Source organism: Saccharomycodes ludwigii, chromosome III (genome assembly GCF_020623625.1).
Source record: "Saccharomycodes ludwigii strain NBRC 1722 chromosome III, whole genome shotgun sequence".
Classification (NCBI taxonomy): domain Eukaryota; kingdom Fungi; phylum Ascomycota; class Saccharomycetes; order Saccharomycodales; family Saccharomycodaceae; genus Saccharomycodes; species Saccharomycodes ludwigii.
The window spans coordinates 1,332,399-1,357,516 of NC_060202.1; the positions used below are offsets into that span (position 1 = coordinate 1,332,399).

The following is a 25,118-nucleotide window of genomic DNA, read 5'->3' on the forward strand; positions in this document are numbered from 1 at the left end:
TCTTTCTTTTTTTTTCCTGCGCTTTTTATCCATATAAATTTTCTTCTTTACTGGCTAACGCATTTTTTTTTTTTCTTTTCTCTGTTTTATTTTTCTATCTTTATTCTCAATTATATAATCACATTTGTACATCTTTTCTCCTTTTTTTTCCTTCCATTATCCAAGTCAAATACTGACGCAAAAATAGGCAAATAACAAAGGGCATTAGATAATATGACGACTGAAGAAAATCAGGCAACTAATAACCAGAGCAATACTAACAAAACCACTGGCGAAGCTGCTCTATCTAGCCTAACCAAACCATTACTATATAGTTTATATGACGAAGACATTACCAAAAGTGAAGATAACGAAATTTACGAAACCACCCAAGATGCATTGTTATCCTCGTCTCCACTAGGCACTTCTAACTCTTTAACATCAACCTTATTAAGAAACAACAAATATAATAATAAAAGTCCCACTGATCACGTCGAGATGGAAGTAAATCATAGCAGTGCTGGTTCCACAACTAGGAAAGATGCCTTTAACTCTTCAACTAATTCTCCTGCTACCACTCCAACTATTTTTGAAAATACTAACTCTCCCAATATTCGCAGAGCCAGTAATAGTGGTGGTAGTAATACTAGTAAGAATAATAGTAGTAACAATATTAATAACACACATGGTAATAGAACTAATATCAAGAATAACAACTTTATGTTCTTTGTTAAACAAATTTTTAAAAATTTAATTGATTTAGTTGTTTTGGGTATTGCAGGTATTTTATATTGCCAGTTAAGCAACCACTTGTATGATAATCAAAATATTCTACATTTTAATGTAATTACCAAACCATTGTTAAAAGTTACAGGATTATTATCTTCAGAAAATACTGTTGACACTAGAGTATATTTAATATATGCTTTGGAAGGTATATTAATGGGTATTCTATTACCCACAATTGATTTAATTAGGGACAATGTAACAACGGATAGATTCTATTATGCTGATAGAATAAGTTTTATGAGCTTAATCAAGAGTTGGAATGCAATTATGGGTGTGGCTTATGGTATTAGAAAGATTGAATGGAATAGCAGCTTACAAGCTTCTTCTATATGGTGTTGTTTGAATATCATATTATGGTTGTTTTTTGATGGCTCAAAAACTATGTTTTTCACTTGTGTTTGCATAGGTGTTGCTGCAGCCAATTTGAGTGTACCAATTTTAAATACTGTTGATAGCATTAATGAGCAAAAAGCATCTCTATTTTTATATTTTGTTGATATCTATTTCATCGGAATGTTATGCTTTGGTAGATTAGGAAGATACTTGAAACAGAACCAACAATGATGATAATAGTTTATGATTACGTACATTCTTTTTCTTTTTTCCCCTTCCCACTTGCTTTGTATATTTTCATTTATATTATCTTTTTTACACTTTTTTTTACTTGATTTGCTTATTATAGTTTATTATATTTGATTTTTTTTTTTTTTATATACATACATATATATATATATATATAATTTTAATATATTTACTTTACTTAAATCGTGATCCAAATGATGATAGAATCATCTTAAATACTTATTTAAGTACTCATTTTTTGACCGGTGGACATTTTAGTTGAAAATAAAATTCACAATGGTAATAGCATATATATATATATATATTTCAAAAGCAGAGCTAAATTGATATGGCGGTCTATGAAATGGTTATGCTCTTTTTTTTTTCTTTTTTTTTTTTTTTTTTTTTTTTTTTTTTATTCAAAGCATTGCGAAACTTTATAAATTGAACTCAAAGTATTGGGAACAAAACAAACAGTAATATGGGCCAACCTCTGTTCTTTTCGAATTAACTGTATTCTTGTTTTTATTTTCATACATTGTCACTAATGTTACTAATGTTACTAATATCACTAGTCGTATTTGGAATTGAAGAATTAATTGATGAAATAATACCGCTACTATAATTAGGACCACTGATCACAGATCCTGCACTATTATTATTGCTATTGTTATTACTGTTATTATTACTGCTATTATTGTTATTATTATTATTATTATTATTATTATTATTATTATTATTATCATTATTAGCATTACCACCTATGTTGCTTGAAGGTTGGCTAGTACTTAACCTCCTCCGTATTATACTTTCCCTTAAACCACTAGGATTGGTAACAGGTAAATTATTAAAACTAGGTACTTCTCCCGGACCTTGGTTAATACCAGCTTTGCTCAAGGCGTAGTCACCACTATCGAAATATTTACGTTCTTGCAATTTGTGTGCCAATAAATCTGTTCTTCGTGGAACTTTTCCATACATTTTATAAATTTTTAACTCTTGTGGTGATAACTTGGATAATAATTCTGAAGAAAGATTATTATTAAGCATTGCACCACCAGTCGTTTGTGTTGGACTTATACTTCCTTCTCTGTCATTATTAGGATCCATTATTTTGTCTCTTTATTTTTTCTTTTTTGTTCTTGGTTTAGATTATATAAGCGTGTACATGTATGGTTACATTATAAAAGAGGAAGTAAGAAAGAAAGAAAAAAAAAAAAAAAAGAAAGGAAAGAATTCTTTTTTCCCCCAATACAACTTCAATTAATTAGTTAGATTGATTAAGGTGCTTATATAACTTAAGTTTCCCGATTTATAAAATACGAAAAAAAAAAAAAAAAAAAAAAAAAAATTAATAATAATAATAATAATAATAAAAAAAAAAGTCACAAACATTGCAGTCAAGAAATGGTCTGCGTAACAAAAGAGCAAAAAATACATTTGTCCACACATTTAAGATATATGCACGTATATTGTTATCCATATCTAAACTTCTGAGCCTCTTCTTCGGATTGAATTTGAGGAAAAGAGAAAGTTATAAAGATTAAGAAATACACGTACAATACAAGAACAAAGTAGTTGCTGATCATTTTAAACGAACGTGTATTCTTATTTAGATAAAAAAATAAAATGAAAAGGGCACATGGGGCTTATTTGTACTATGTGATCCACAAAATGGCCAATAAGAGAGTATAAATACAGTAAATACGTCAACTTTGAACTAATGAGGTAACTTTCGGCCCCCCGCTTCCTTATTTCTTACAAATTGCCACTTCTTTTTCCTCCGTTCCTCTCTCTCCCCTCTCCCCCCACCACCACTACCACCTTTTTTATCTGACCCGTGAAGGTATGGGTGTAAGTTTTTGTATTAAAAATTAATAACAATATTAATTATATTTCTTAACTTTTGTTGTCTTCTTATACTTTTGTAATTATTGCTACTACCATTATTATTGATTTCGTTATCTTGATTTTAAACTACCCTTTTATTTTCGGTTTCTTTTAGGCTGTATGCCCCGTCTTTAAACAAAGAAATCATACTTATGTATCTTTTTCTTCTTTTCTTTTTTCCTTCTTTTCTTTTTCCCTTCTTTTCTTTTTCCCTTCCTTCTTTTTCCCTTCCTTCTTTTCTCCTTCCTTCTTTTCTCCCTCCTTCTTTTCTCCTTCAAGCAAATAAATCAATTGATCATTAAATAAAGAAATACATATTGAAACACCAATTTATATGTCGATGGAATTACTTGTATTATCTTGGTTATTATTGTTATTCAGCTTTAATTTTGTATCTGATGCTGCCAGTTTAACCGCACAAGAGTCAAAACAACACCAAATAACACCTCTAAATGATTATTCTGATTATAAGGTTATAAGGTGTAATAAAACTATATTTGAGGAAAATTTATATAACAAACGATCAGAAATCAATAAAAATAAAAATAAGAATAAAAATAACTACTACTATGAAAACGTTTTTAAAATAGATAATAATAGTGACCAGACTGAAGATCACTTAGATATTTGGGCCAAATCACGCGATTTTATTGATATAAGAATACACAAGGGTGATCATGTGCCAAAATACTGCAATATTATGATAGAAGATGTCCAAAGTACAATTGATAAACAAATGGTTTTAGAAGAAGAAAAAGAAGAGAATAATAATTTATCCTTTTTGAAACAGTCCGCACATCCATTTTTCAACACATACCAGAATTTAGATGAAATCAATAATTGGCTCTCAGAACTATCTTCAAATTTTTCTGAATTGGTTTCGATGGAAATTGTGGGCCAAACTTTTGAGGGAAGAGAAATGAAAGCTTTACATATCTCATCAACAGAGGTACACTCAAATGATACTATACCTAACGGCAAGAAAACTATTGTAATTACTGGTGGTGTTCATGCCCGTGAATGGGTCAGTGTAAGTACCGTTTGCTACATTGCCTTTCAATTATTATCCAGATATGGTCATCATAAAAGAGAAACTGCTTATATAAATAATTTAGATTTCTTAATTATCCCAGTTTTCAACCCGGATGGGTACAGTTACACATGGACTCATGACAGATTATGGAGAAAGAATAGACAACAGACCTACTTCCCTCGTTGTTTTGGTATCGACATTGATCATTCGTTTGATTTTCAGTGGACCGGCACTTCTGACTTCCCATGCAGTGAAGATTATAGTGGTGAATCTCCGTTCGAAGCACTTGAAGCTGACAACTGGAACAAATATTTGACTATGAAAAAGGGAGATTATTTATTGCACGGATATTTAGATTTTCATTCTTATTCGCAGGAAATATTATATCCTTACGGCTATTCATGTGATGCCATTCCAAGAGATTTGGAAAATCTATTGGAACTATCTTATGGGTTAGCCAGGGCTATCAGAAAGAAAAGCAAAAGGAAATATAATGTAATGTCTTCTTGTTTAGATAGGGGTAGCGATTTAACACCAGGATTAGGTTCAGGATCTGCATTAGATTATATGTATCATCATAGAGCACATTGGGCTTTCCAATTGAAGTTAAGGGATACCGGCAATCACGGGTTTTTATTACCAGCTAAACATATTGTTCCCGTGGGAAAAGAGTCTTATGCTGCTATTAAATATTTTTGTGATTTTATATTAAATCCTGATTTATGATAGAACGAGACGACTGTCATTTGCTGTTTAATATATATATATATATATGTATCAACTATATCATTTTAAATATTACCCATCATATCTATTTTTTCTAAGTTTTCTGAAATTAATTTTCTTAGCTCGAGGATTAACATCTTTTCGTTTTCGAATATTCTTTATTGTTATCAAATTGGAACAACAGTTTCTTTTTATACTGAAATATATATAACATGAAAGATGTAAATAAAACAACAGCCACTAAATATAATATTGTAGAATAAAGAGTAACAGGTATGCCCAAAAATAACTCGTCTATTGAAATATTAACAGGAACATGTATCTGTTCTTGCTCATCTTTTTGTGCCGACGAAGAGAATAGTGCAAATCTAATATTATTACTACTTGGATTAACCCTAAATTCTAATAATAAACTCATCTTTCCATTATCATTGTCAATAAATTTTGTAGTTATATCACTTATTGATACAGGGAATATAGCACTCCAACATATTTTGATCATATATTTATGTCTTGGTCTGTATCCTAGGATTTCAAAAGTTTGGATACTTTTCTTGCTTTTATCATTCCCCCTAAAATAGGAAGGCGTAGTAAGATTATTGTTACCATCAATATTTAGTTTGAATGACTTAGTTATATGGTTTGTGTTAAATAACGAGATATAATTAAACTGTTCCTTTTTTTCTTGATATACTTTGTCAGCAATGCTAGGAATGCGTGTCTTTATAAGATCAATTGGGAAATCCGATGGCACTTCTACAATAGTTGTTTCTGTGTTTGCAAATACTAATTTTATTTCGGTTAATATTAAAAATGAAAATAGACATTGTATAATAATTCTAATGGCTTGAGATAATGGTGTAAATTTCATCTTTTTTTTCTTTTCATATACTAATAAATATTTTGTATAAATGTGTCTATATATATATATATTAACTGAATAATAATAAAAAGTTCAAACTACAGTACTTTTTTTTTTTTTTTTTTTTTTTTTTTTTTTTTTTTTTTTTTTTTTTTTTTCCAATACAATTTTAAGTAATAGAATGACTGTTGTATGGTACCCATAATACATGCGTAAACATATCGTTTCAATAAATTCAGATAACTTTAATCTTTTTTATTTTTATTTTTATTTTTTATTTTTTAATAGTTAAGCTCAATATTTCATGAGAACAAGAAACTTACCCGCATTCAGCATTTGAGTCTTTTTTTCATGCGGTTATTTTTTCAAGTATGGTATTTGTTTTCAACGAACTTTTATCAAATCCAACTAAACGGCGAATTTCTTTCCCTTTTCCTGCTTGTTTTTAAAGTTATGTTTGTTATTATAAATAATAATAGTAGAAATAAACAGCTCATAAACGATTCACATACCACTTACCTATAACGCTTTATAACAACGAATATCTTAAACAAAAAAAAAAAAAAAAAAGGAAAAAGAAAAAGGGAAAAAGAAAAAAGAAAAAAGAAAAAAGAAAAAAGAAAAAAGAAAAAAGAAAAAAGAAAAGAGTGCACCTACTTTTATTATCACAATTATGACAGCAAATAATAACCAAGAAGGCGATCAAGACAACGAATTTATTATACCCGAATCTGTGATAAACCAAATTTTAAACTATAATAATAGCAATACTACAACTTCTGGGTTTACTAGACAAGATATAAACATATTAATAACACATCACGAAAATATGAGTGATATGCCCTCAACAACAAATGTTTTTAACAATATTAATATTAACAATGACCAAGATAATCCTAGGGGTATATCTCATATTTCAGAAAGAAGAAATAGAGCATTACGTAGATTATTACAGTATTTATTGGTTTTGGATCGTTTACTATTAGCAGTTTTCTTCCCACTATCCATATACAATCTAACCAAGGCATTAATGAACGGGGTCACATTTAGTAAATTAGGTATCGCCGAGGAAATATTAATGTATTGGGATAATGTTAACGTTTTACAACAACAATCTTGTACTACTGATACTAATTTTGGGATTGATTTATTATATATTTCCAACGAAAACTCAGGATTACTATCCAAATTTCACAATGTTTTAGTATACTATACCCAAGAATTTATACTGCCATATCTAAATAATGATAATTATAGTAGTGGCATAACGTACGCGATTAAAAAACTAACACTTACATGGTACCCTAGATTGATAAAATTAAACACTCTTGTTATATATTTAGGTTTTGGAATATTTACAAGTACATATTTTTGCTTTGCGGTCTGCTTTTTTTTCGTCTGTATTACATTAAGTTTTTTAAGAAGATATTTGTCTGTAATGAGAGTCGTTAATAAATTAACTAGCGCAACATTACAATGGTAAAACAATGTTATTTGTATTACATTTATTATATTCATGTACAATCCTCGGGAAAAAAAAAAAAATTTTTTTTTTACCCTCATTTTTACCTATATTTGAAGCCATTATTGTGAATGTAACGCTTGATTTGTATATTTCCCGCGCAAATTTTTATCACTTTTTCGCATAATCAATAAAAGCAAAGGAAAAAACATCGAACAGATAAAAATGAACATAAAATTAATGAAAAAAAAACCCCATTTTCTAACTGATAAGCGCATAAAATAAAATAAGAATTATGATCACGATTAAAATTGACAACAGGCAACGATTAAAGTTATTATCTGAATAAATCTAAATAAATTACAAAACAAAAAGTATATAAATGCACAAATTGCCAAGTTGTTGAATCCTTTTGATTTTTTTTTTTTTTTTCTTTTTTTTTTTTTTTTTTTACCTGTTCATTTTATTTTAAAAATATAAATAATAAAGAAGAACTATCATATAAATAATTTTTTTTATTATTATTAAAACATAACTAAACAATAATAATAATAATAATAAAGTAAAAGATAACTACATCTTTTAAACAAGAAGAAAAATATGCAATTCAAATATCAATTGAGTTTATTATTACCATTATTTTTGTCTTTTGTTGGCAACAACATAGTTGAAGCCCATAAGGTCATTGACAATCCAACTTTAGAGGATATTTGGGACCAAGATTGGCCATATCAAGGTGTGGAAACATTTGCTCATTTGCCACATACCAAGTGTTTGTTACATCCAGATGTCGAATTTGACATAGGTATTATCGGTGTTCCATTTGATACTGCTACCACCTATAGACCAGGTGCAAGATTTGGTCCCAGTGCCATCCGTAAAGGTTCTCAAAGACAGAACTCTTTACGCGGATTTAATTTTAGAGCCGATATTAACCCATATACAAGCTGGGCTAAGGTTATTGATTGCGGCGATATTCCAGTTACCCCTATGGATAATGACATCGCTTTAAAGATGATGACCAAAGCTTTTGAAAGTTTGCTTTTAGAAAGAAACGGGACTGCCAATAGCACGAGCAGTAGCGGTAAAACTGTGCTACCACCTAGATTGATGTCATTGGGCGGGGATCACAGTATTTTATTGCCTATTTTAAGAGCGTTACACAAAGTTTATGGTAGAATTACTGTGGTTCATTTTGATTCGCATTTAGACACTTGGTCAGCTAAGACAAGTTATCCTGGTTATTGGCACAGTGATACCAGTGAATTTACTCATGGTTCTATGTTGTGGTCTGCTGCCAAAGAGGGTTTATTGGCAGAATCTAATAATTTACATGTGGGATTAAGAACTCGATTGGCTGGATGGGAAGATTATGATGTGGATGATGATACTGGTTTTACAAGAATTGAAGCGGACGAGATCCTTGAATTAGGTGTTAAAGGTATGGCTGACAAGATTTTATCTATTGTGCCCAAAGATAAACCAGTTTATGTCAGTGTTGATATTGACGTTATTGATCCTGGTTCTGCTCCAGGTACTGGTACTATGGAATGTGGTGGATTCCTAACCAGAGAATTAATTTATATGTTGAGACAAATGGAAAATTTAAACATTGTCGGTGGTGACGTTGTCGAAGTCGCTCCCGCATACGATCCATTAGAAATCACCTCTCTAGCTGGCGCACAAGTTGCCTATGAATTGATTACTAATATGGTGAAACATGGTCCTGTTGACGAGAGTTTAATTAAAAGAACTGGCTCAACAGAACTCGGTGACAATGTTGTTGTTAAAGACGAGGAAGAGAGAATTGGGAGCAGAGTAAGACATCATATTTTTAATAATTTTTGAAAAAAAAAATGTATATATATATATATATTTAAGTTATTTAGTCCAAGGTTGCATATAGCCGTGGTATAACAGAGTGTATGCCCTTTATCAGAAATTGATAATTAAAAACTACAAAATACAGACGTTACTAATAACTAGCTTTAATGAAGAATAAATAGGTACTATATTAGTTATATAGTAAATGTTAAATAATTAAAAAAATACAATAAAAAAATCTTTTTTCTATTTTATGGTCTCATTGAACTTTCTGTGTTAGTGGCATTAACAATAATAGTAGTGATTTCTTTTTTTCTTTTGGCTATTCGTCTTGCGATAATAATTAATTGTCGAGTTACGTGTAATGTTTAGCGTATGTGTGTGGGGGTAAAAGGATAAGGGAAATAATCAAATTATGCAATATGCAGCTTCTTTTAAAAACAGTGAATGAAAAGGGTGATTCCGTCCTTTCCCCCGTTTTATACATTTTTTATATTACAATCCCTACATCGAATATTATGAATCATCCCATGTTAATTTTTGTTTTTTTTTTTTTTTTTTCTGGAAGATGGGTGTTCATGGATGTATGGATGTTTTAAAAGATTTTAAATAAAAAAAAAAAGAAGGGATAGGTGTTAACGTAATAAGTGAACTAAAAATACACGGATTAGAAAGTAATTTTAAACAAAGAAAAAAAAAAAAAGCTTGTGATTACGCTTAGAAATGGACAAAGGCGTGTTTATTAGATTAAAAGGTGCGATGTAGAATATGATGTAGAAAACATTATTATTATTATTAGCGCTACTATCGATTCTAAATAAGTTTACTTTATTATTATTATTATTATTATTATTATTATTATTATTGTCTATCTTGGAAAAGTTGGACATTTGAAACAAAAAATGACATTTATGTTTACGTAAATAATTCAGATACATGTCTTTACAGAGATGTAAGGTTGTTTCATGATTTAGTACTAGCTAATGCTTACTTAGATAAGGCCTTTTTTTTATTAACGCTTTTCTTTTTTGTTAAACTTTTTATGTAAAGCAGTAAATCTATTTTTAATACTTATTATCTGCAATTATTTATTTGTCATTATTTTCCATCCCTTTTTTAATAATATTTATTGAATTATCAAAAAGAGAAAGAAAAAAAAAAACTTTTATAAGAAAGAAGGAAAGAAAAAAAGATATAATATCAATTAATATATTAGCTAAGCCAGGCAAAAAAAAAAAAAAAAGAAAAAAAAAAAATAAAAAGACAGGGAAAAGGAAAAAAGAGAAAAAAAAAAAAAAAAATATAAATAATACTAACAATAACAATAATAATAATAAATTAGAATCATTAAACCAATAATATAAATGTCACAGATAGAACATACTATTCCCAGAATGAGTGGCACTGAAATGGAAGAGTGGCAAGTCAAGCCTAGCCTTTCTGATGAAACTTTAAGTAGTAGCAACAGCTCCGAAAGCGTTGTTAGCAGTAATGCTAGTAGCACCACTGCTAATAACCCCATTTTATTAGCTGCATCTGCTGCTGCCACTGCTAAAAGAACAGCCTCAACGACGTCAGACACCAAAATGCTGAAAATCACAACGGCAAAATCAAATATCGATAATTCTAACAATGCTGTTAATAATAATAACAACAGCAATAATACTACAACTAATGTAAATGCAATAGCGATTTCATCAACTTCTCAAAATGATAATGCAAACAACGGATCTGTTACTGGGGTACTATCTTCCTCTCATAACAATGATAGTACAGGTAATACAAATGTCATTCCTAATAATAGTAACAACAACAAAAAACTAACAAACAATATCAAGAAGGTGACAAGTGTTACCAGCACTGCTAGTGCGAACAAAAATACATTGAATAAGATAGATTCTTCATCTACTTCATCTACTGTTTTTAAAACGGTATCAGGTTCTAATTCAAGTTTATTGAAAGTCGACTCCACCAATTCAGCATCAAGATCACAAAGTAATGACTCTTGTGACATAGACTATGAAGTTTTCCAATGGATTGATCCCTATCCTAGCAAGCCACCAAGTTATAAATCAGTTAATCCCAATAGAAGAATCACATATCCAATATATGAAAATGTTACGCCAGAAAGTGGTAATAATAACGGTGTAATGACTCCCCCTGCATATTCTCCCACTGTGGACTGCGTTACGGTTGTTTCTTTAAAGCCAGAATGGATAACACCATATGATGCGTCTACAGTTAAGCATTGGAAAAATTTTGTTATGGAAATTAATTCCACTCAGTTAAATTTCTATTATATTGATCCATCACTAACCAAGGCAATTAAAAATTATTCTAATGGCCCCGAGGACCAATTTGAAGCGTATGAACGAAAAAATAGTTCTGGAAGTCCTGGTGGCGGTAGATCTAGAAGCTCTAGTTTAAATTTAATAAAAAGCAATTCCAATAGCAGCAGTAAAGACTATCATCATTATCATCACTACCATAACCCTTTCATTGCCCTATCTACCAGAACAACATACCAGTTCAATAAAGCGGACCAACAATATATTTCCAACAAAATCCAACAAAATAGAAAAAGATATTTGACTAATGATAGAATTTATAGAAGTTATTCTTTACAATATGCAAAATTTGGTATTCCGATGGATTACGACAAGAAGTTTTTTGTTTTACGATTAAGATGTGAATTAGAGCAATTTATGATTAGTTTTGCTCATGTTGATAACTTAATTGATTGGTCTGTTTATTTAAGTATTGGGATTGGTGTATCGTTAGACCTAGACTTTAGAGAGATGCCAAACTATAGAGTTGTTCCACGGAGAAGGAGAAGAAGAAATGGAAGAACAGGTAACCATCGACATAGTAATGAGACTGGTAGAACAGAAAGAAGAAAAAGAAGTCCGTCTGCTTTTTCTCTGTTTGATAATAACGTCAATAATAACGTCAATAATAATGTTCAAGATCAAAGAAACCATCATATTGAACAAATTTTGAACATTGAAAATAATAATAATAATAATAATAATAATAATAATAAATCCTCCAAAGATAACAGGGCTGTCACTACCAACAATAATACTACTGCCACCACCCCAACCACCATCCCTAAGACTTCTTCTTCTTCTGCTACCGTCCAAAAGAAAATCGATCCAATGTGCTATGCCACTATTCATACAGTTTCAGGAAACACTTTAATGTATGATGCATCTACAAATGAATTCTGCACAAAAACAGTAGTTATTCAACAGAATCAAGCGTCAGGTCTTTTGCCTAACGCAGGGACTATTAAGGGTAATATTGTTTCAGGAAATGCAAAATTTACGACAGTTACTAACAACAACAATAGGACTTCAAACGGCACTACTGTAATATCTAATACCACGCGTAAAAGAAGCAGCTCATCTAGTAGTTTTAAAGAGACTTTGAAAAACATTTTTCGTTTTGATAATCGCGGTACATGTAACAACAATACTATTCGTAGTAGAGCCACGGGAGTAAATGCTCTGAAACCTAAACCTAGGTTAGACAAATGCTCGAATTCCGAACCAATAGTGCCCACAAAAGCAGCTTTAAGTAGCGTTGGGAGGGCAAATGTTGCTTCTACTGTAAGTTCTAACTTCACCAAGAATGATGATGGTGCTAATAACGACAGTAGTAATAAAAACGATGAAACTAGTACCATAACATCACAAAACAATACCCTAAATAGTACACTTTCTAATGTAAATGATACCACCACCACTAATATTACTACTACTACTAGTAACAATAATTACGAGAGTGATACTGATGCTGATAACGGAGAGGATAATAACACATTACCCTCCAATGATATTACCACAACTATTACTAATACCTCTACAATTTCACCAGAAGCACATATTCCTGATGAAAAACTAAAACCTTTCCCAATCGATTCATCAGAAAGTAACAGTCAATTGCGTCCACAGGTTGTAAGCACTAATTCGGGATTACAGGCATTAAAAGATGATTTGAATGAATTACAATACATTATCGAAGAAAATACTGAGGAAACGGAGCAAAATGAAGACGGAGTAACAAACTTGTTATTACGCAACGGTGAAGAAGATTCCGATGGAGATTTTGAAGACGATGAAGACAACCTAAGCCTATCAGCATCTCCTGAGAATCATCCTGGTAATAACACTAGAACTTCAGTATATGTACAAGAAGGTATTTATCGAGATAGTGATGACGATGAGGAAGAAGAAGAAGAAGAAAACGACAATTATTATACTCATCGAGAATCAGCTCGTGATAGGGATGCGTACAGAGGAAGGGCAACCAGCGTTACCTCTAATTTGAGTAATATACCTTACGGTAGCGAAGATTTAAAGTGGGAACCTGCAAGAAAGGAGATGAGCAGGAGAAGATATATCAGAGATTCTTTAAGATGTATTAAGCCATTATCTAGCAATGATAGTTGGGTAGGTAAAGTGCTTGTTCGTCCAACTCAATTCCCTAAATTTACAACCATTAATCCGCCAATATCTGGTTTTGATTATCAAAACAGTGGTACTAAAAAGAATAACAAAGATACCGATCGTAGTATTAAAAGTGCACCATTTTCTAGTAGTTCTAAAAATTCATTTTTTAAGTTTAGTTCTAAAACTAATCTAAAATTGGCTCCTACTTTCAAAAATGAGATTGAGTACGATGGAGAAATCTTATTAGCCAAATGCAAAAACCATTATGTTATGCCATATATTGTAGGTCCGACAGAATTATTGAAGGTGGATTTAAGGTAATAGATAAGGACAAATAAAAATGTTGAATGGCAGAGTCGTTTTTTTTCGTTTTTTGTTTTATGTGCTTTTTCCAATTTATATATATATATATATATATTTATGCATACACACATACGTACATCCCTAAAAAATATAAATTGCATTTTTAAAGTTATATATTTCTTACCAAATTGTAATACTGCATAAAGTTTATATTAACATACAATTGAAAAAGATTATTGAACCTAAACCGAATAAAATCATCAAACCTTTATTAAACCCGTTTGCATCTTCAGGATTAAACTCTAAATTACCAATGCTTGGTGGATTGCCATGGATCTTGGAGAGCTTGGTTGAATTATTATTCGAGATTAACCTCTGAAACTTATTTTTTATATTATTAGATAAATGTACTTGGATTTTTCGTATTGTAGCATTTGGATTAATATTTAACAAGCATAAACTGCTTGTATCCTCCTTACAATTAGCATTAAATAAAAACTTTATTAGTAACAAAATGCCTATGATAGTTAATAAACCAGAAACAATTGTGTGTTTAAGTTTTTTTTTTTGCTTGATAGTATTAACAGTAGCTTGTTTTGTTTCAATTGGTTTCTGCTGATTGTTTGTAGAATGCAACATTTTCTGAGAATTACAAAATATTATATTTTGTGTTCTATGTTTAATTTCTTTTTTTTTTTTATAAAAATACGATGCAAAGCTAATGCTATAAAATTTGTGATTATTCTTCTTCTCAAGAAGTCCTTAGTAGATAGGGGGCAGTGGTAGTTGTTTTAGCTAATTTATTTGTATATTGTATTTTTTTTTATCCCTTTTGAATTCGATTGAGTTTCGTGGTCTGCCAGCTTGAACAATATCAATATTTTAAACTCACAGCAAAATATTTCCAATGTATCCGGGTTATCTTTATTGGACAAAAATACCCCTGTTAGGGCTATAATGTTTTTTTTTTCTTTTTTCTTTTTTCTTTTTTTGAAGCTACAATGCTAAAACAAATAATATTTTTTCAAGACACGATTAAATAGAATTCTCTTATCTTATTGATTACGTACTGTATGGTGGCAAGCCAAGTAGTAGATCAAAAGAAAGAAAGAAAGAAAGAAAAAAAAAAGCACTGAAATGATGAATACATTGGGAAATTTTAAAACTAAACGTACTTTAAAAGAAATTCTAGATTCCGAATACATACCAAATGATAAAGATGAGGAATTTGAATTTGAGGCCGAAGATGAAACAGAAAAAGAAGACATTAATTCGCATGATCCATTGCTTTGCATTGAATGCAAAGATATGAAGACTGAAATTATTTGTAAAGATTGTGAAGAACCATTTTGTGTTGTCTGCTTTGATATGATTCATAGAAATGGTAAAAGGAAAACACATGATTTTATCAAATTAACATTAGAAGAAAATCAGCAAGAGAAAACTGAAAATATTAACACATCATCCACTCATACTGACGATATCACAATTGATAACAATAATTCCAAATTTGGTGTTAGTGATAGTAGTGATTTTAAAGATCAAAATTCTAATTCTATTGATGACCAAATGTTAAATACTTTAATAGCACATTCTGAATACATTCCATTGAGATTAACATACGAAGAAAGGCATTTGCTAAGACTATTGGAAGCTGCATTGCAAGTTAGCGAGTATACGGATAAAGTGGATATTTTATCTTACGGTTCTAAAGCTAAAAAGATTGTCGCACAATTAAAGGAGATGTGTTCTGTTTTATGTGGTTTAGCAGTTGCTTCCAACATGAAGATAGGCGCTAAACTAATTGAAATGAAAAACTTTAGTGATATTTCTAGTTGGTTTCAGGAAATTTTTGAGATTGGTAGGCGTTATAAAATTATGAATCCGGATAGAATGAGGGATACATATGGGAAGCTATGCTATATGGTTATGGATTCAAGATTACCACAAATCGAGGACCACATGGAGTTTCACTTATATAAACCAATTAAAACAGTATCTAGTTATTTGAATTTCAAGGATCCCAATTCACTCAATATGTTTAAGGAAAAATCGATTTTGTATGCTACATGTCATATTTCTCCTGTGGGTAAAAGTAGACAAGAAATCAACCGATTAATTAAGCAGAAAGAAAGAGCAATTGAATATATTGCCTCTAAATATCACTCTTCAAAAATTGATAGGGAAGAAATTCGCCAAGTTTTATACTCCATTGGCGATTATAATGCATATATTAAAATGAACCGGGAGCCGATTACTAGGATGATAGAGAGACTCAAGCTTTTCGCTCAACCTGAGATTGTATCTAGATACTCAATTGGCATTCAATATGGCCGTGCAGGTGCCAGATTAACCCATGATCATAATAGACAATGGAATTATGTTCAGCAATCATTAACTTTGTGGAGCGTAATTCAAAGAGAAATGATTCATTTATGGTATATTGCAGATTATGACTTGTTTGATGGTAATTCATACAAATTGGCATCGACAGGTCAAGGGTTGAACCGAATCAAAGCATGTCCTCAACTATACAAGATTATGCATCAAATCTTGCATGAATGTCGTTCTAAATGTGACAGTTGGGTTGGTTCCAGTGTTGTTCACTTGGGCGATGATGCGGTTCCTAATGCATTGTTTTTTTTGGATAAGTATACTCAGGTACCAAGTATTTTAATCCCATTTGATCAAACTTTAATGAAAATTGATGATTTGGTTGGAAATGACAAAGAGATTTTAGATTACATTAATAAAGTTTACGGATCAGTCGATGATTTAAAACTAACGATTTTACAAGACGCATTTGCTCATATGTTTGATGGGTCCGGTGCTGATAATTTCTATATGAGCGGTTCTTGTATTGATGGTAGATTAACAAGTGCGTGGAACCATACTAATCAAATCTCTAAAAAAAAATATTATAATATTTTTTTAATGTGTGGTTTCATTGGATTTAATGGAGAAGGCTATTGATAAGAGATGTGTTTTTGGGTTTTACGTATAAAGCTTTATTTCAAATTTATATAGTATTTTATTTACAATGTAAAGATTGACGTAATTGATATATTATTAAATGGAAAAAAGTTGAAGAAAACGCATAATTTTTTTTTTTTTTTTTTTTTTTTTTTTTTTAGTAGTAGTAGTAGTAGTAGTAATAGTTAATGTTCCTTTGATTCAACTATGTATTTTTAAAATCTTTTGTACCGATATTAAAGATTTTTCAAGAATTACTAAAATTACCGTAACTAATAGCCAACTAAACCAACTTGATGAGTGAATACACCGAGGTTTTATATAACCAACCGATTGTAATAGACAATGGTACAGGTATAATCAAAGCAGGGTTTAGCGGAGAGACAAAACCAACAACTTTTGAGTTTAATATAATAGGTGTGCCCAAATATAAAAAAATTATGACTACTGCAACCTCAAATAAGGACTCCAAGAATAATAACACTAATTCCGCAAACGTTAACTCTCAAACTTCAGCTACTCTAGAAAGCAGCAACAATATCACCATTAATACCGGTATTAATGAAAGATATGTAGGGAATCATGCACAACAAAATAGAGGAATATTAAAATTACAATGTCCCATGGAAAATGGAACTATTACGAATTGGAATGATATGGAATTGATATGGCAATATATTTTGAATAATAGGCTAAATTTGAAATCACAAGATGATATTCAGGAGCACCCATTACTTATTACCGAGGTTCCCATGAATCAAAGGAAAAACAGAGCAATAATGTGCGAGATACTCTTTGAAAATATAGAAGTTCCTGCAGTGTACGTTGCGATTCCTGGTATATTATCTCTTTACAGCAGTGGTAGAACAACTGGTTGTATATTAGATAGCGGAGAGGGATGCAGCTATGCAGTATCGGTTTATGATGGATACCACATTCCGACATCAATAAAAAGAATTGATGTTGGTGGCAGTCATATAACTGATAGTTTACAATTATTATTAAGGAAATATAATGGTATATCTTTATTTTCAAGTAGCGAACGAGAATTATGTAGAATGATCAAAGAAACTGCATGCTATGTTTCTCCAAAAGATAACCATTACGAACAACAAATAATAGCTGCAGCACAGAAGTTTCGCTTACCCGATGGCCAAATTATTCAAATGAATGAAGAGAGATATTTATCACCAGAGATACTTTTCAAGCCACAAAACTTTGGATTGGAATGCTTGGGAATACACAATTTGGTACATCAGAGTATTAATAAAGTGGATATAGAATTACGTTCGACCCTATATGAGAATATAATATTGACAGGAGGGAACACAGTAATGGAGAACTTTGGAGAAAGATTATGCACAGAGTTAACACCATTGATACATGAAGGGACTTCCTTAAAACTATATGCGCCACCAGAAAGAAAATATTCTTCTTGGGTTGGTGGATCGATACTAGCAGGATTATCTTCTTTCAAAAACATCTGGTTAACTAAGGCAGAATATCAAGAAAATCCTGAACTAATACAAAATCAATTTTTATCATAACTGAAAACAATTATCAATGTATATATATAATATATGTATAAAAATTTACCTTAATATAATTATAGAGCATAATATCTATCACCAAAATCACCAAGTCCTGGAATCAAATATTTCTTTTCATCCAAACCTTTATCAATAGCGCCAGTGACGATTTTAACATTTGGATAAGCGGAATGATAGGCATCGATACCTTCTTTGCTACAAATTAAATTCAAGAAAAAGATTCTTTCTTCCTTAACCCCTCTGTTCAACAAAACATCAGTGGCCATTATAGCACTACCCCCTGTGGCCAACATGGGATCTAACAAAAATACATACCTGTTGGCAATATCATCAGGTAATTTTTCGTAGAATAATTTTGGTTTAGCAGTTTCTTCATCTCTTTGGATTAAAATTTTTCCAATACGAACACTTCTGCAACAATCTCTTAAACCTTGTTCCATACTTTCACCAGCTCTAATAATACTAACACCGCATATTTTGCCTAAAAATGAAACACCTTGGAAAACTTGGTTTGTCTCGGTACTAACAGTCAATGGTGCTACTGGCAAATGGTTTAAACCCTCTTCAACCAACAATCGAATGATTCTATCGGAGTAAAATATAAAATCTGGTCTCTTGGTGAGTCTATCTCTGATTATAGTATATAAACCCAACAATTGATTGGTTTGTGGTAATAATACGACATTTCTGAAAGGCTCTGTGGTAGTCATTTTTCTTTTTTTTTTCCCTGAGGTTATACTTGTTTTTATTTTTTTTTGTTATTGGATGCTATTGATGAGATCTTAACTAAAACACAAGGAAACAAGAAAAGAAAAGAAAAAAGGAAAATTGAATGTTTTTTTTTTTTTTTTTATATCTTTTTTGATGAATGATTGCATTTATATATGTTGTATCTCTTTAATTTTTTGTTTTTTTTTTTTTTTCAATGTTTTTTTTTTTTCTTTTTTCTTTTTTTTAATTCTTATGGAAAAAATCAAACAGACGGAATCCGCCGGAGATGATTACTTTGAAAAATATCTTTACGATAAAGAAGCATAAGCGATTGTAACTTAACACTTTTATTAAACCATACATAAAAGATTATAAACTGGTTTATTTGTTTATTTTATTATACAAATTTGCGTAGTTCCGTTACTGATTTCACTTTTCTGATTCTTGTTTTTGTTGCATATAGTTCGGACTGATCATTATCAACAAAGTACCTCTTAAAACACAAAAGCCCAGTTTTCTTTTACCTACTAATAAAGTAGAATCCAATTCATCCCCTATATATTCTATAGCATCATCTAGTACCATGTTCATCAACTGATCATATCCTTTTAAAGTACCTGTTACAACTCTGTTATCAGTCAATTGCACGCGGATGCTTTGATATTTGTATTGGGCTAGATCCATAATAGCATCCCTTTTAGGTCCCTGGAATTTCTTCCTCTGGTTATTATTACTGTAATTATTAGTTTGATTATCACCAGGATTCATTATTCTTCCTTTTATTTTTTTTTTCTTTTTTTTTTTCTTTCTCTATTTTCTTATTATTATTATTGTAAATTTGTTAGCAATGGATAAGCTTATCTTTTATTTATTTATTTTTAATTTTAATCTTTGTCTTTAAGCAGCAAGAAAGGTTGAAACATGAAAGAGCTTAAAATTGTTTCCAAATAGTACAATGATAAAAGTTTATTTATTTTGTTAATTTATTTTTTTTTATTTTTTTTAATTTTTTTTAATTTTTTTTAATTTTTTTTAATTTTTTTTAATTTTTTTTTAACTTTTTTTAATTTTCCATAATTAAATTTGTCCTTTGATATTTCGGACTTCACATTGCTTTACTTTTTGTTCAAAAAAATAAAAAAAAAAAAAAACGTAATTTGATTAATTTGTAAATTTAAGTTTATTTAATTGCTAAAAACTCCGTTTTATTTTTATTTTACTGCCAAAGTCATAGCGATATATATATAACTAATCATCAATAATGCTTGATAATAAGAATAATCCAAATATCCAAATAACCTCGGCATTAGCTAATTTTGAAATATCAAAAAAAAAATTACAAACATGGATCACTAATGGCACAATACCATTGTTTAATGAATTTTATGTTAAAACAGGCATCGAACCTTCAAATATGGTCATTGAATTTTATAATCAGGGGCTCAAAACTAAAGAAATAACATTGGCTAGCGATCTCAATAATACAATCGATGCGTCTATAATTCATCATATTACAAAAGTAAAAGTTTTAGATAACAATCCAAAATCTACATTTAATGTATTGGTACAACAGGGCAACGTAGATGATGATCAACTTTATCAATTAGATGATTCTGTTTACAAAAAAAGAACAGATTCTGTTTATATGTGGAAACAAAGTATGAAAGCAGAAATCGAATCAGCTACTCGGCAGAGGATTGATTTATTGAAAAAAAACTTAAATAAAGGTTGCATTGTTCTAAAAGATGGTAGAAAAGGTATATTAAGATATGTTGGTTGCATTTCGGATACGGTTACAGGTGCTAATAATGATAGTGAGATTTGGTGTGGGGTAGAATTTTCTGAAGCTGTTGGTAAAAACAATGGATGTATAAATGGGCAAAGGTATTTTGGTCCAGTTAGTGAGAAACATGGTGGATTTTTCAAACCAACTTCGCTTGATCTTATAAATGACAACTTTGAAAATGATGATGAACTATAACTTTATTTTTTTTTTTTTTTTTTGTATAATTTATAAATAAGACGATTCTGTAATACGAATAATAATTTTTAGAATATAAATATTTGATATCTCGGTATAACTAAAAGTTCTTATTTATCCTGTATCCGAAATAGCACGGACAATGCATATATATATATATATATATTTTTTTTTTGTAAATTTATTCATAGACACATACAAAAAATGTATATTACATAATATAATAAACACTTAATAAGCTTAACTGACCTTTTCCATCTATAGAACAAAGATATTAGTTATATTTTACAGCTATTAACAACACAATTGGAAAAATAACTGCACACATACATTATGAACGCCATTTTTGATAAAGTTAGTAGTAACATTTATGACACATTCGCTGATATTGATGCTCGTAAGGGCTTGAGATTACTTGTTATTGTTTGCGGTTACATTGTTTTTAGAACCATTGCCCAAAGAGAGTTGACGAAAAAACAGTTGAAACAACAGAATGAAATTCGTGAAAAGGAACTACTCGAAAAAAGACAAGATAAATTGGTGGATGATCCCCTTAACGACGCTGTCACCAGTTCATTTGGTTTCGGTAAGAAAACAAGAAAAAGAGTTCAACATCAACAAAAGATTTTAGAAGAAAGGTTAGAGGCAAGATTAGAGGAAATGAAGAAATATCAAGGGAATAATAATGACGATGATGATATTGCAGATTTATTAGTTGAGTGAAAGTAACTATCTCTTCGGTGATATGTATAATTTATAATAATAAGTTTGTCATTTATAGTACATTGCCATGTTAAATAGAATATTCTTACAATTTATGTTTTTTTTTTTTTATTTTTTTTTTTTTTCTTTTTCATTTCAAATGGCAAAAACAAAAAAAAAACAAAAAAAATTTCTTAACTTTTCTTTTTTTCTTTTTCTTTTTCTTTGTTTATTTATTCACGTCTTTATTCATCGTACATGAAATTATCAACTTACTCTTTATTTGATATAAATCACCCATTAATATTAGTTCAATCAACCTTTTTTCCCACATTTTTAATTGAAAATAAAAAAAAAAAAAAACTAATATTTAATTATAATAATTAAAACTTCTCCCAAAACAATTATAAACATATACAGAAAATGAGTTTTAGGAGAGGTGGTGGAGGCGGCTCTCGAGGATTTCAATCAAATTTACCATTTGGTCTGAGCTACAGTGATGTCGGGTCATATAAAAATCAAGAAATTCCAACAATACCGTTACCTGTCAACAATCCTATTACTAATTATGAAAAAGATATTAGTTTAAGCTACATAAATTTTCAAGAAACAATGAAAAACGGTCCCTTTCATACAGGTGATGTTCAACCCGAGTCAGAATTAGAGAGGCTACAACATGATGATGGGATAGAAAGATATAGCGATCGATATTTGAATAAAAATAAAAATATTAACAAATCCTGTGCTTCTATTAATGAACATCCTTTTCAACTAGAACTATTCCCTCAAGAATTGTATCCTGTAATGGGTATAAAAAATAAAAATAAAATACTTGCATTATCGAAACTAAAGTCTAAGGATGATATTTTTTTCAATAATGAAGAAGCTGCTAACATAGCAGGACTGACTATGTTAGAAAAACTAAAAGAATTGGCTGAAGATGAAGATGAACTTAATAATAATAATAACAATAATGGTAATGGCAATAATCCAAAAATTAATGGACAGGATGATATCGAGGAAGATGATGAAGACGACGACTTTGATGAAGACGACGATGAAAATGATGATTATAATGGTGAAAAATACTTTGATAATGGTGAAGATGATGATTATGGAGATGAAGATGATGGGGATGAACCTGCTTTTTAAGAACACTAATAGAAAGAAAGGAAAAAAAAAAAAAATTGTACAAACTTCTTTGAGCATGCAACGCATTTTTAATTCTGTAACGGTAAATATTATATACATGAAAAGAAAAAAAAAAAAAAAAGATACTGAGATAGCATACAGGTTATTCATGTAGTTTAAAACAGGTGGAAGAGATTAAATCTCGTAGAGGTGAACAATAGATATCTGAGCTCACAATATTTTTAAATAAACTTTAAATTTATTGATGAGGAGTGGAGTAAGAGTAAAGATAAATACGGTGTGACGCTGTGGGTATGGGGGATGAACACTCTTGTTGAAAATGTTTCTTAACCAAAAACAATCATAAAATATATTATAACTTTAATGGAAAATCAATTTCTAAACATCTTTAATGGGGGAGAGGAGTTGTCAATTAGTCAGATTAACCAGTAAGTAAATTATACAATCGATTAAACTACTTATTATTCCCAGGAATCTCGCACAGATTATTTATAAAATACACATTTTTTTTTTATTTTTTTTATTATCAATAAGTACAGTATCAGTTATTTTGTGTAGGTATCTTGTGTCAAAAAGTTTATTTTATATTAAAACTAGTAGAGTATGTTTTGAATAATATTATGTACAATTGCACTATATATATCTTGGCACGTTACTAATAATATATTAACAACCAATAATAATAACATACGGTAATTTTTGGCAATTTACATTATGACCCCTTGTTTCAATTAGAAAAAAAAAATATATATATATATATATATAACAAGCTTCATTTATTCCTTTTTTTTTTTTTAAGGGTATTTATCCCTTTTTAATGATGCTAAATAAACCAAATGCTAATTGAAAATAGAAGAAAAAAAGTCTCTTCCTAATTATATATATATATACCTCTATCAACTAATAATAAAAAAATAAAAATAAAAAAAAAAGTAAGGAAAAATGAACGTAGATTCAACTAGCAACCTAAGTTTTTTCCTACCAAAGCAACCTGAAATAGGTAAAATTAAAAATTGTGATGGTCAATCTCCACCAGTCTTCACTCCATTAAAAATTAGATCAATGTCACTAAATAATCGCTTGGGCATTTCACCCATGTGTGTGTATTCAAGTTCCATTGAGATTGATAACGTTGCCACTGAATTCCACAAAATCCATTATGGAAGCTTAGCGTCAAGGGCGCCAGGTTTAATTATAGTAGAATCGGTTGCCGTGGATCCAATTGGTCTCATTACTCCCAATGATCTAGGACTATGGAATGAAAAACAGGCTACATCCCAGTTTAATCAAATAACCCAAGTATGCCATGCCTTTAACACAAAAGTTGGCGTTCAAATCAGTCATGCTGGTAGATTAGCTAGTAGTGCCCCGCCATATAAAAATTTTAGTTATAGTCTAAAAGAAACAGAAGGCGGTTGGCCAAGCAAAATCATTGCTCCAAGTGCTGCTTCGTTTGATCCACAAAACTTCCCAACACCCAAGAAAATGACAATCACAGAAGTCAAAGAAATGATTAAAAAGTTTGGCCATTCTGCTAGGTTAGCAGTAAAGGCTGGGTATGATTTTATCGAAATTCATGCAGCTCATGGTTATTTAATCAGTGAATTCCTTTCTCCTCTATGTAACACGAGAAATGAAAACGATGAATATGGTGGAAATTGGGAAAATAGAATAAGATTTTTGATCGAAATTGTAGATGAAATACGTGAAAATATTCCAGTTGATATGCCATTATTTGTTCGTGTGTCTGCAAGTGAATATATGGAAGGTAAAGTTCCTGAATCCTGGACCATAAATGACACATGCAAATTATCTTTAGAATTATACAAACATGGTGTTGATGTTTTAGATGTTTCTTCCGGTGGTATTGATAAAGACGGTGTTGCTCCTACCCCTAGTAAAGATACTATTTCTTCTCACCGTGCATTGCCACATGAATTTTTTTGTGAAAAAATTAGAGAGACCAGCAAGGAGCTAATTATAGCTTCACCAGGTAGAATTTTTACGGGACCAGAGGCCAATAGACTGGTTACACAAGGTATTGTAGATATCCCATTAATTGGCAGAGCAGCTTTAAAAAATCCAGGTATCGTTTGGACAATGGCTGACGAGTTAAATGTTGAGTTAGAACAGGCGGTTGAATATGGTTGGCCATTTTAAAAAAGA

At 30.3% G+C, this 25,118-nt stretch overlaps 16 protein-coding genes across 16 annotated transcripts; 11 read left to right on the plus strand and 5 right to left on the minus strand.

The window, feature by feature from the left end:
- Positions 1-213: 213 nt before the first annotated feature.
- On the plus strand, positions 214-1,332 carry SCDLUD_002840 (uncharacterized protein; the record flags this gene model as incomplete). Its single annotated transcript, XM_046077511.1, has 1 exon — positions 214-1,332. One exon carries the CDS (start codon positions 214-216, stop codon positions 1,330-1,332), a length of 1,119 nt encoding a protein of 372 aa, XP_045935281.1.
- A 528-nt stretch (positions 1,333-1,860) lies between these two features.
- On the minus strand, positions 1,861-2,439 carry SCDLUD_002841 (endosulfine family protein; the record flags this gene model as incomplete). Its single annotated transcript, XM_046077512.1, has 1 exon — positions 1,861-2,439. One exon carries the CDS (start codon positions 2,437-2,439, stop codon positions 1,861-1,863), a length of 579 nt encoding a protein of 192 aa, XP_045935282.1.
- A 1,114-nt stretch (positions 2,440-3,553) lies between these two features.
- ECM14 (putative metallocarboxypeptidase) lies at positions 3,554-4,978 on the plus strand (the record flags this gene model as incomplete). Its single annotated transcript, XM_046077513.1, has 1 exon — positions 3,554-4,978. One exon carries the CDS (start codon positions 3,554-3,556, stop codon positions 4,976-4,978), a length of 1,425 nt encoding a protein of 474 aa, XP_045935283.1.
- A 130-nt stretch (positions 4,979-5,108) lies between these two features.
- On the minus strand, positions 5,109-5,849 carry PGA1 (Pga1p; the record flags this gene model as incomplete). The annotated part of the gene is made up of 1 exon (XM_046077514.1): positions 5,109-5,849. The coding sequence occupies one exon, from the start codon at positions 5,847-5,849 to the stop codon at positions 5,109-5,111; it is 741 nt and encodes a 246-aa protein (XP_045935284.1).
- Positions 5,850-6,513: 664 nt separating this feature from the next.
- Positions 6,514-7,323, plus strand: ASI2 (Asi2p; the record flags this gene model as incomplete). Its single annotated transcript, XM_046077515.1, has 1 exon — positions 6,514-7,323. One exon carries the CDS (start codon positions 6,514-6,516, stop codon positions 7,321-7,323), a length of 810 nt encoding a protein of 269 aa, XP_045935285.1.
- A 579-nt stretch (positions 7,324-7,902) lies between these two features.
- On the plus strand, positions 7,903-9,150 carry SCDLUD_002845 (agmatinase; the record flags this gene model as incomplete). The annotated part of the gene is made up of 1 exon (XM_046077516.1): positions 7,903-9,150. One exon carries the CDS (start codon positions 7,903-7,905, stop codon positions 9,148-9,150), a length of 1,248 nt encoding a protein of 415 aa, XP_045935286.1.
- Positions 9,151-10,520: 1,370 nt separating this feature from the next.
- On the plus strand, positions 10,521-13,901 carry SCDLUD_002846 (uncharacterized protein; the record flags this gene model as incomplete). The annotated part of the gene is made up of 1 exon (XM_046077517.1): positions 10,521-13,901. One exon carries the CDS (start codon positions 10,521-10,523, stop codon positions 13,899-13,901), a length of 3,381 nt encoding a protein of 1,126 aa, XP_045935287.1.
- Positions 13,902-14,090: 189 nt separating this feature from the next.
- Positions 14,091-14,522, minus strand: SCDLUD_002847 (uncharacterized protein; the record flags this gene model as incomplete). Its single annotated transcript, XM_046076643.1, has 1 exon — positions 14,091-14,522. One exon carries the CDS (start codon positions 14,520-14,522, stop codon positions 14,091-14,093), a length of 432 nt encoding a protein of 143 aa, XP_045935288.1.
- A 498-nt stretch (positions 14,523-15,020) lies between these two features.
- SCDLUD_002848 (uncharacterized protein) lies at positions 15,021-16,856 on the plus strand (the record flags this gene model as incomplete). Its single annotated transcript, XM_046076644.1, has 1 exon — positions 15,021-16,856. The coding sequence occupies one exon, from the start codon at positions 15,021-15,023 to the stop codon at positions 16,854-16,856; it is 1,836 nt and encodes a 611-aa protein (XP_045935289.1).
- Positions 16,857-17,152: 296 nt separating this feature from the next.
- On the plus strand, positions 17,153-18,403 carry ARP1 (actin-related protein 1; the record flags this gene model as incomplete). The annotated part of the gene is made up of 1 exon (XM_046077518.1): positions 17,153-18,403. One exon carries the CDS (start codon positions 17,153-17,155, stop codon positions 18,401-18,403), a length of 1,251 nt encoding a protein of 416 aa, XP_045935290.1.
- A 59-nt stretch (positions 18,404-18,462) lies between these two features.
- FUR1 (uracil phosphoribosyltransferase) lies at positions 18,463-19,116 on the minus strand (the record flags this gene model as incomplete). Its single annotated transcript, XM_046077519.1, has 1 exon — positions 18,463-19,116. The coding sequence occupies one exon, from the start codon at positions 19,114-19,116 to the stop codon at positions 18,463-18,465; it is 654 nt and encodes a 217-aa protein (XP_045935291.1).
- Positions 19,117-19,546: 430 nt separating this feature from the next.
- On the minus strand, positions 19,547-19,885 carry LSM7 (Sm-like protein LSM7; the record flags this gene model as incomplete). Its single annotated transcript, XM_046077520.1, has 1 exon — positions 19,547-19,885. One exon carries the CDS (start codon positions 19,883-19,885, stop codon positions 19,547-19,549), a length of 339 nt encoding a protein of 112 aa, XP_045935292.1.
- Positions 19,886-20,378: 493 nt separating this feature from the next.
- On the plus strand, positions 20,379-21,098 carry ALF1 (Alf1p; the record flags this gene model as incomplete). Its single annotated transcript, XM_046077521.1, has 1 exon — positions 20,379-21,098. One exon carries the CDS (start codon positions 20,379-20,381, stop codon positions 21,096-21,098), a length of 720 nt encoding a protein of 239 aa, XP_045935293.1.
- A 333-nt stretch (positions 21,099-21,431) lies between these two features.
- Positions 21,432-21,821, plus strand: PGA2 (Pga2p; the record flags this gene model as incomplete). Its single annotated transcript, XM_046077522.1, has 1 exon — positions 21,432-21,821. The coding sequence occupies one exon, from the start codon at positions 21,432-21,434 to the stop codon at positions 21,819-21,821; it is 390 nt and encodes a 129-aa protein (XP_045935294.1).
- A 402-nt stretch (positions 21,822-22,223) lies between these two features.
- RPC31 (DNA-directed RNA polymerase III subunit C31) lies at positions 22,224-22,952 on the plus strand (the record flags this gene model as incomplete). Its single annotated transcript, XM_046077523.1, has 1 exon — positions 22,224-22,952. The coding sequence occupies one exon, from the start codon at positions 22,224-22,226 to the stop codon at positions 22,950-22,952; it is 729 nt and encodes a 242-aa protein (XP_045935295.1).
- A 942-nt stretch (positions 22,953-23,894) lies between these two features.
- On the plus strand, positions 23,895-25,112 carry SCDLUD_002855 (uncharacterized protein; the record flags this gene model as incomplete). The annotated part of the gene is made up of 1 exon (XM_046077524.1): positions 23,895-25,112. The coding sequence occupies one exon, from the start codon at positions 23,895-23,897 to the stop codon at positions 25,110-25,112; it is 1,218 nt and encodes a 405-aa protein (XP_045935296.1).
- Between the last annotated feature and the right edge of the window lie 6 nt (positions 25,113-25,118).